At 44.7% G+C, this 10,153-nt stretch overlaps 1 protein-coding gene across 1 annotated transcript; it reads right to left on the bottom strand.

Annotated features, from left to right (window-relative positions):
* Positions 1–7,201: 7,201 nt before the first annotated feature.
* On the bottom strand, positions 7,202–8,200 carry LOC113137539 (trace amine-associated receptor 1-like). The gene has a single exon (XM_026319260.1). It carries the CDS (start codon positions 8,198–8,200, stop codon positions 7,202–7,204), a length of 999 nt encoding a protein of 332 aa, XP_026175045.1.
* Positions 8,201–10,153: the final 1,953 nt, after the last annotated feature.

Here is a 10,153-nt window from a genome sequence, read left to right as displayed (position 1 = left end):
AGTAGACTGTTTTTCCAGGCTAGAAAAATTTCCTCTAAGTTTGTGGAACGCCACTTCCTTTCCAGCCTTCGTGATGCCTGCTTTAAGGTACGAACATGTAAATTATACCATGGGGCTAGTCTTCTCTGAATCACTAACTTCTTTTTCAGAGGGGCTACAGAATCAAGCGTTTCACGCAGTGAGGTTACAGCGCTGTCAACAACATGATCAATTTGGTAGGGAGTAGGATTAAGGCAGCTGCCCTCCACTATGTTTATACTTGGCATAGATGCAAATAAAGATGGAATAATTTTTTTAATTTATTAACAGCGTTGTCGGATAAACATCTGCTGTAGTGGAATTTTCTTCCAGACGCTGCATGATCCATCATTTTAAATTCGAAAGTTATTAAAGAATGATCTGACAAAACAGGATTTGGGGGAAAAATTATTAGATGTTCAATTTCGATGCCATAGGTCTGAACAAGATCAAGGGTGTGATTAAAACAGTGGGTGGGTTTATTAACGTTTTGAATGAAACCAATTGAATCTAATATAGAATTAAATGCAATGCTGAGGCTGTTATTTTCAACATCTACATGAATGTTAAAATCTCCCACTATAATGACTTTATCTGATCTAAGCACTAAATCAGACAGGAAGTCAGGGAATTCAGTTAAAAACTCTGAGTAAGGAACAGGTGGACGGTACAAAATGACAAGTAGAACTGGTTTTTGTGTTTTCCAGTTTGTATGTGAGAGACTAAGAGTGAGGCTCTCAAATGAGTTATAATTGTTCTGAGGATGAAAGTTTAATAATAAGTTTGACTGGAAGATTGCAGCTACTCCTCCACCTCGACCTGTGCTTCGAGGAACATGATAATTTTTATGACTGAGGGGGGTTGATTCATTCAGACTGACATATTCATCCTGCTGTAACCAGGTTTCAGTAAGATAAAGTAGGTCAATTTGGTGATCAGTTATCAAATCATTTACTAACAGAGATTTAGAAGAAAGGGACCTAATATTTAATAATCCACATTTGACAGTTCTGTTTTTCTGTTCAATAAGAGGAGTGGTCTTAATTTTTATTAAGTTTTTATGAATAACTCCTCTTCTGTTAACTTCTGATTTGTTTGATTTATATGTTCGAGGGGCAGACACAGTCTCTATGTGTAAATCCTCCCACCAATCACCGTCTGGACTTCTGCAACCACTTCCCATCCCTCATAGGCCTCGGTCACACATAGCTTTGGATTTTGTCACGGGGTTGCCACCCTCCCAAGGTAATTCAGTGATACTCACTATTATTGACTGTTTCTCCAAGTCTGTTCATTTTGTCCCTTTACCTCAGCTACCTTCGGCTGCTGAGACAGTAGAGCTCCTCATACAGCATGTGTTCCGGTTACATGGGATACCAATGGAAATTGTGTCAGACCGAGGTCCTCATTTCACCTCGCAGGTGTGGAAGGGTTTCTGTAAGGCACTGGGGGCCAATGGCCAGATGAAGCGGGCCAACCAGAGTTTGGAGGCAACTCTGCGTTGCGTCATGGAGAAATACCCCGCCTCATGGTCACAGCATCTACATCCATCCATCTATCCATCCATCTTCTTCCGCTTATCCAGGGCTGGGTCGCGGGGGCAGTAGCCGAATCAGGGATACCCAGACTTCCTTCTCCCTGGACACTTCCTCCAGCTCTTCCGGGGGGACACCGAGGCGTTCCCAGGCCAGCCGGGAGACATAATCCCTCCAGCGTGTCCTGGGTCTTCCCCGGGGCCTCCTCCCGGTGGGACATGCCCGGAACACCTCCCCAGGAAGGCGCCCAAGAGGCATCCGAAACAGATGCCCGAGCCACCTCAACTGACTCCTCTTGATGTGGAGGAGCAGCAGCTCTACTCCGAGCTTCTCCCGGGTGACCAAGCTCCTCACCCTATCTCTAAAAGAGCGCCCGGCTACCCTGCGGAGGAAGCTCATTTCAGCCGCTTGTATCTGCGATCTTGTTCTTTCGGTCATTACCCAGAGCTCATGACCATAGGTGAGAGTAGGAACGTAGATTGACCGGTAAATCGAGAGCTTCGCCTTCCGGCTTAGCTCCTTCTTCACCACAACGGACTGGTACACCGACCGCATTACTGCCGCCGATGCCCCGATCCGTCTGTCAATCTCGCATTCCGTCCTTCCCTCACTTGTGAACAAAACCCCGAGATACTTGAACTCCTCCACTTGAGGCAGGATCTCTCCCCTGGCCTGGAGATGTCAAGCCACCTTTTTCCGGTTGAGTACCAAGTGCACCCCAGTGCACACCGGAGATCCTGGCTCGATGGAGCCAACAGGACAACATCATCTGCAAAAAGCAGAGATGAAATCCTGTGGTCCCCGAACTGGACTTCCTCCGGCCCCTGGCTGTGCCTAGAAATTCTGTCCATAAAAGTAATGAACAGAACCGTGACAAAGGGCAGCCCTGCCGGAGTCCAACATGTACTGGGAACAGGTCTGACTTACTACCGGCAATGCGAACCAAGCTCCTGCTCCATTTGTACAGAGACCGGATAGCCCCCAGCAAAGGGCCCCGGACCCCATACTCCTGGAGCACCTCCCACAGGATGTCACGAGGGACCCGGTCGAATGCCTTCTCCAAGTCCACAAAACACATGTGGACTGGTTGGGCAAACATGAACCCTCGAGCACCCTCGAGAGTGTGTAGAGCTGGTCCAGTATTCCACGCCCAGGACGGAAACCGCATCGTTCCTCCTGGATCCGAGGTTCGACCACCGGCCGGATCCTCCTCTCCAGCACCCTGGCATAGACCTTCCCCGGGTGGCTGAGGAGTGTGATCCCTCTGTAGTTGGAACACACCCTCCGGTCCCCCTTCTTAAAAAGAGGAACCACCACCCCGGTCTGCCAATCCAGGGGCACTGTCCCTGAACGCCACGCGATGTTGCACAGGCGTGTCAGCCATGACAGCCCAACAACATCCAGAGACTTGAGGTACTCGGGAAGGACCTCATCCACCCCCGGTGCTTTGCCACCGAGGAGCTGCCGAACTACCTCAGTGACTTCAGCTTGGGTGATGGATGGATCAGCCCCCGAATCCCCAGCCGCTGCTTCCCTTATGGAAGACGTGTTGACGGGATTGAGGAGATCCTTGAAGTATTGCTTCCACCGTCCGACAATATCCTCCGTCGAGGTCAGCAGCTCCCCACTTCCACTGTAAACAGTTTTGGTAGAGCACTGCTTCCCCCTCCTGAGGCGCCGGATGGTTTGCCGATTTCTTCGGGGCTGTCAGGTAGTCCTTCTCCATGGCCTCACCGAACTCCTCCCATACCCGAGTTTTTGCCGCCGTTACTGCCTGGGGTGCAGCATGCTTGGCCCTGCGGTACCTGTCAGCTGCTTCGGAAGTCCCACAAGCCAGCCAAGCTCGGTACGACTCTTTCTTCAGCTTGACGGCATCCCTTACCTCCGGTGTCCACCACCGGGTTCGGGGATTGCCGCCACGACAGGCACCCGAAACCTTACTGCCCCAGCTCCTAGTCGCCGCGTCGACAATGGAGGTGGAAAACATGGTCCATTTGGACTCAATGTCCCCAGCCTCCCCCGGGATCTGGTAGAAGCTCTCTTGGAGGTGTGAGTTAAAGACCTCCCTGACAGTGGGTGTGAAGTTCCAGAATAGAACTTCCGGTAGAGGAATTTTATTCTGGAGGGATAAACAGGATGTTGATGAACTGCATTCATGAAAATTGACTCATTACGGTAATGATTTACACCTGAGAGTTTTCACGGGTTAAATAGAGGACCCTGGGCAGCAACAAACTGCCAGGTTGTCTGTCGCTTTCAACAGGAGACCACGGCCATCACCCCGCAGAAGAAGAGGATTTCGCCAGAAGGGAGAAAAGGAGTAAAGGAGAGACTAGGAGAACTACCGAATCGAATCTCTGCACCAGGAAGAGCCGCGAGGACGCCACTCCGCCGCTAGCTAAGGAGGAGCAGGTGCATCACCCGCAGCCCGCTAAAGCTTGACTAATTACTTCCTTTTTGTTTCTTCTATTCCTACTCCCAGTACAGAGAGCGCCGCTATCGGGGACATCGGAGGAGGTTTTCCGTCTGGCGTTGCTCTGCGGGCGTTAACAGGACTGTCCTGCTTCCCATGAAGGTCGCCATACAGATACCGAACCCGACCCTCATAGAGAACAACTTCAGCACGACCTTGTGGACTTCACCCTGTCTTCTACACTTCGATCAACCAGAGACATAATCTTTATTGGCATAAATAAAACTGTTTTGTTTTGACTCTGGGTGTTCTATGTGGAGGAAAGCTCTGACCCAACACCACGACTCACAAGCAATCATGACAGTGGGTTCAGCCAAACATTCCCAACAGACCCTCACAGTATGTTTGGGCTTGCCAAGTCTGTCCCGCTTCCTCCTCCGCCAGCGGATCCAACTCACCACCAGGTGGTGATCAGTTGACAGCTCTGCCCCTCTCTTCACCCGAGTGTCCAAGACATACGGCCGAAGGTCAGACGACACGACTACAAAGTCGATCATTGACCTCCGGCCTAGGGTGTCCTGGTGCCATGTACACTGATGGACACCCTTATGCTTGAACATGGTGTTTGTTATGGACAAACTGTGACTAGCACAGAAGTCCAGCAACAGAACACCGCTCGGGTTCGTATCGGGGAGGCTGTTCCTCCCAGTCACGCCCCTCCAGGTTTCACTGTCGCTGCCCACGTGAGCGTTGAAGTCCCCCAACAGAATTATGGAGTCCTCAGTAGGAGCACCTTTCAGCACCCCCCCGAGAGACTCCAAAAAGGCCGGGTACTCTGCACTGTTGTTCTTATGTGAAGTCCTCATGGGTGCATCTGCATTCCACAAGTCCCCCCTTAGTACCTCCTAAGAGCCCATTTAAACAAATTGGAATTTTGCTATCCCTCTCTTGATCTCCCTTAGGAGATCACATCTCTTGGAGCTGTACCCCGTCTAGGTCATCACTGTCATCATCTGAGCCCTGGGCCAATAAGGGCATCAGAACTTTTGGGTCGTGTTTCTCTATAGTAGACGATATAAGCCTAACTGCGAGGGAACGCAGGCATGGAATGAAGCAGCACCCACAGGTGACTAATCCAAATCCAAACTTCTCCGCTTTAACTCCCCAATTGTTAACTAAACTATCTAATAATGGCTAAACATACACAATAAACAAAATAAATCAACGGCTAAAACTACCCCTCAAAATCACAACCAACAATCCCTCGATGTTGCCTGGCTCTGCGCTCTGATTCGTCGGCTGTAGGCTTGGCACACCTCTTGGTGGAGAGGGGTGCTCTTTTTCACCCCCTCCCTCTCGGCCAGCTTCTTCTCTCTTCGGACTGAGGGTGGACTATCTCAGTACCTGACTCGCTCCCCGGGGATTATTATGCCCCTTTTTGAGGAGGGTCCTTCTCTGCCTCAGCCGAGACAGAGGTATGTTGTAGCAGGTCCTCCTGGACCTCGGTCAAAGATCTGGATGGCGGTTCTCCTGGTGCACACTGCGACCAGTGGTACCAGGTGTCTCCTTTTCCCTTTAACCTCACTGCGTGGGATGTTCTCTCTATCACCTGGTAGGGCCCTGTCCACCACGGCTCTGACCACTTCCTCTTGATCACCTTCAGCAGCACCCAGTCGGCGTCGGGTGAAGTTTGTGTTCCGTCGCCGTGCTGGTCCGCCACCCGACGTGAGAAAGCTGACTGCTTTGGCTGACAGACCCTCATTCTCTACAATGGTTACTGGGGTAGTGGTGTGGGGCAGAATGTGAGAGTGCTCCTGCAAGACTGCTAGATGCTGCCTTGTAGTCCCTGACTGGTCATACACCATGGCCGCTAACTCAGCCACCAAGTCATTCAGAGAAGTCCCAAAGTGGTTGTCCATCATGTCCTACCACAGTCTTCACCAAGAGAGAGGTTTGAATAGGTCTATGCTGATACATACTCCAGTCTGACAGATGGCCCTGCAGAAACATTATATTTTTCTGAATGATTTTAACAAAATGGCCAATTTATTTCTTATTAATCATTAAATAATAATAACAGTTATGATGTCACATTGATAAACTAAGAATCAAAATTTATGTTCAGGCACCTGTAAATTCAGATGTGTGTTTGCCTCTGCAGTCGTCTGCATCTGGCTTTTATCTTCAGTCATCAATGTGTCTAACATGATTTGTCTTAACATGCAGGGTATTCATCATGTCTCATGGCTAGTGGCCTCCTTTCATGTGTTGCTTTGTATACTGCAGCTAGTTGTATTCATGTGTGTGGTTGTGATTTCACATCAGAGATGTTCAATGCCTGGTCTGTGCAGTTTTGGGTACTGGAGCACACATCCTGCATATTCAGTTAATGTATAATGCTCAAATGACTGGACCAATATTCATGGAAATCAGTCTAGTAGGTATTTTAAATCCAAGACTCTGAACTGTATAAAGTGGAGGAAAAGGAGGAAAGTCAGGTGATCATGTCAGCAACATTTATCTTCTGAACACTGTCATTATCTGTGCTAGATGTCAAAGTCATCTGTCCTATAGCTGTAGAGATATTTCAATCATAAATAATGGACCTTCCAGCATATTAACATTAACATGCACAAAACCAAACTGACTCTTTCAACAAATATTTATTTATTTTACAACCCAGATTTGCACTTGTGATTTTTATTGTAGAATTCATCAATGTATTTTCAAATATTAAATTACATATAACCTTGACAATTATGGTTTTATGAAAAAGTAAACCTTTTTCTCTGTATCACTGAAAAGAACCTTATGTGGCTCTGAATGTTTCCATATACATTAAGATCAGCTGAAACCTGTGTATGTTCAATGTTTGACTGTGCTGTAGAGGTATGGAGATTTAACGTCTACAGCAAATTCAAACATTCATGTACAGGTGAGAAAAATCTTCATGTGAGTCATGGGCTGGGAAAATGTGAATCAAGTGTGGTGACAGCTAAGAACAGTGATAGACTGTAAGAATACATGCAATTATATTAAAATTGAACATTTTTAAAAGGACTAAGAAGATCAATATTATTTTAAAACCTTTAATGAATCCTATAATGAAGAGATGTAAAATACATTAAGCTCTGGTTTGTTTTTTCTGATTATTTTATAACTTTTTATATTCATTCTAAGAGATTTTATCATTGTTAATGTGTCTGCTGACTATTACAGTTCACCAAACAATATGTCAGAGGAGTTTTGTGTGAGCAAAGTCACCTCGAAATATTTTTCCAGAAATGATGATTCTGAAAGCTGCTCGGAACCAGCTGTAAAAGAAAGCATAGATAAATGGATTGAGTGTTGAGTTTGACAGGGCGAGCCAGCTGAGTGTTTCAAACACTGAAACTGGCACCGACACATGACTCAAAAGTTGAATGGCAAAACAGAGGAAGAAAGGAGTCCAACACATCAGGAAAACTCCCATAACAGTAGCAAGAGTTTTGGTGGCCTTTCTCTCCATCTTACTGACAGTTGCTCTGGACTTTAAGCTCTGACAGGTTGTGTTCTGGATGCTGCGTGCCTGTTTCTGTGCAACAAGGAAAATCTTCAGGTAGATACACAACATTACAATCATTGGGAGGTAAAATGAGAAAACAGGTGCCAAAATATTTGGAAGTACAACATCAATAAAACATGTTTCTTCACATTTTTCCTGGTTTAATCCTGAAATTAAAAATCCAAGAGCAACTACAACAGAAACAGTCCAGGTTCCAAAGATCATGACCACAACAACATGCACATTTATCTTAGTTCTATATGTCAGAGGTTGACACACTGCATAATATCTGTCAATGGAAATACAACATAAATTTAAAATGGAAGCTGTACACAGTGACACAGTACAGCTGCCTCGTATTTTACAAAATAAACTGTCATGATACAGACATGAGCTTACATTGAACACCATGCTGAGAGGAAAGACCAGCACACCAACGAGCAGGTCAGTCACAGCCAGAGAGAGAACAAGAGAGTTTGTAGCAGTGTGGAGCTGTTTGAAGTAAGTTATGGAGATTATTACCAGGAGATTTCCACATACAGTTACAACAGATAATGAACCAAGTACAATGTGTAATAAAACACATATTGTTGAAGGGGAACTTATCAATATATAAGAGACCTTATGTATTGCATAGCAGAGAGGTGTGTCATCAGCATTAGAGCTGTTGACATTAACTTCTGGTGACATGTTTCTGGTTTCTTGAAAATCAGTTTTTGAGTAAAGAATAACAATGGTTATAATGTCAGAATACTGTGACACATTAGTACAACTGCACAAATGGAAAATTACAAGCAAACATACATTTTCAGTTTAGTTCATACCTTTTAAATATTCAAGATACAGGAGTTCATGTGTCTGTGGTGGTGATCTTCATATACTTTGTCATTGTCACTGTGCATCATGATTTTTATCAACCCTGTCTCATTACCATACTTTTTTTTTATTTCTAACTGTCCAATCAGAAGAGGGACTTTTGAGGATTTTAGACACCAGAGTATGATACTGTCCATGAACCTAACCTTCTGAAACCTTTTTTGAATCCTTTCATTTTACAACAATTTCTAATAATGATTTAATAATAACAATAATGATTTACCTTATATGTAGACATATTGTGATGTTTGTCACAGGATATGATACCAGAAGTCTCATGTCTATATAAAGAATGTCTTCAGTCATTAAAAATACTTTTTTAATATTGACCAGTGTCTCAAGGCATCTGTACAGCAAACCACACCCATCATCTTTAGGTAAACAGTCCTTTTTCTGCCAAATCTTTACACAGACGGTATTAGATAAAATCAAAAATACAACCCAACACCACCACACCAAACATGAAATAGAGAAAACACACACAATAATGTCTTGGCAGAGTTTAAAAAGTCAATGGCCTTTGGGACATTTTAGACTTTTAAACCTATTATCCCTGAATCTTGGCTGCTTGAGCAACTTAAACACTTGAAAAAAAAGATTGACTGGGATCAGCTAAGATTAACTTGGTCTCTATCAGAGGCCTAACTTTATTGAGATTAGAAATGTGATCCAACATTGTGCTGACAATATTGTGGCACACTTTAGCAATACTCTGCAGCCATTTCCTATTTAAGGGTAAAAAGGTTAAAATCTGATACAGTAAAACAGGGATAACACATCTTCAATAAATCATTGTCCACCCTACATAACTTATAAAGGAAGTGCATGTGTTGGTGGACTTTTATATACAACCAATATAAAGAACAATTCATTGTCAACAAGTGTACCCCAGATGCTTGTACCACAAGGAATAGGGTTGATTAATTTATCTTAAATTCAGTTACCAGCTCATTTGTCTTGAACACATTCATATCCAAAGACGACAATGTCCTGCATCAAGCTATAAAATCATCATTATTGGACCATGACCTTGGCTTGTCACTGTGCTTTGTATTATTAGTTTTATTGCATTACAAATTCCACTGTGAGGAAAACTGTTATTTTTGGTAGGAAAACTTATCCAGTACTTCTAGAAGATATCCACCACTGCCGCTCAGCCAGGAGCTTACAGCAAAGGTAAAATTTAACTTCAGCTGTAACTTTGAAAGATACAAATTTAAGTTAACTTAATTGGACAGACAACCACAAATGTTGGAGACATAAATATCCATACTTGTGCAGACACAGAGCTATGTATTTTCTTTCTCTGTCCCTTTTTTGTGAAATGCTTGATGTTTGGTGTGGAGAACAGGAAAAGACCTTGTGGAGACAGCGCCTGCTGTGGGCATGGGAGTGGGAGCAGGTGGCTGTGGTAAGGTGATGCCAAGTGCATGTGTTTGTGTGTTGGATGTGAAGGTGCATGACACAGTGGGCACCACAAAGTAAACTCTTCGTCGCTGTCTGAAACCATCCAAAATGCTTCTTTACTCGTGTGGCGTGCCATCATCCAGACGCAGACAAGGTAATTAAATTCTATGAGTGTTACAACCCTTTGTGTCTAGGGGAAGAACACATTGACCAGATCGTAAAAGTCGGCCGATATTTATTTACAAACCAAGAAAAGGCCAAGGAGCTTAAATACAACAACAAAAAAAAAACAGATTCTGGCATGGGCACAGCCAAGTACTTCAAAACGTTCAACAAAAAACACACAGGCTCAAAGCCATT

This window comes from Mastacembelus armatus, chromosome 24, assembly GCF_900324485.2.
Source record: "Mastacembelus armatus chromosome 24, fMasArm1.2, whole genome shotgun sequence".
Classification (NCBI taxonomy): domain Eukaryota; kingdom Metazoa; phylum Chordata; class Actinopteri; order Synbranchiformes; family Mastacembelidae; genus Mastacembelus; species Mastacembelus armatus.
This window is presented reverse-complemented; position numbering and strand designations above follow the sequence as displayed.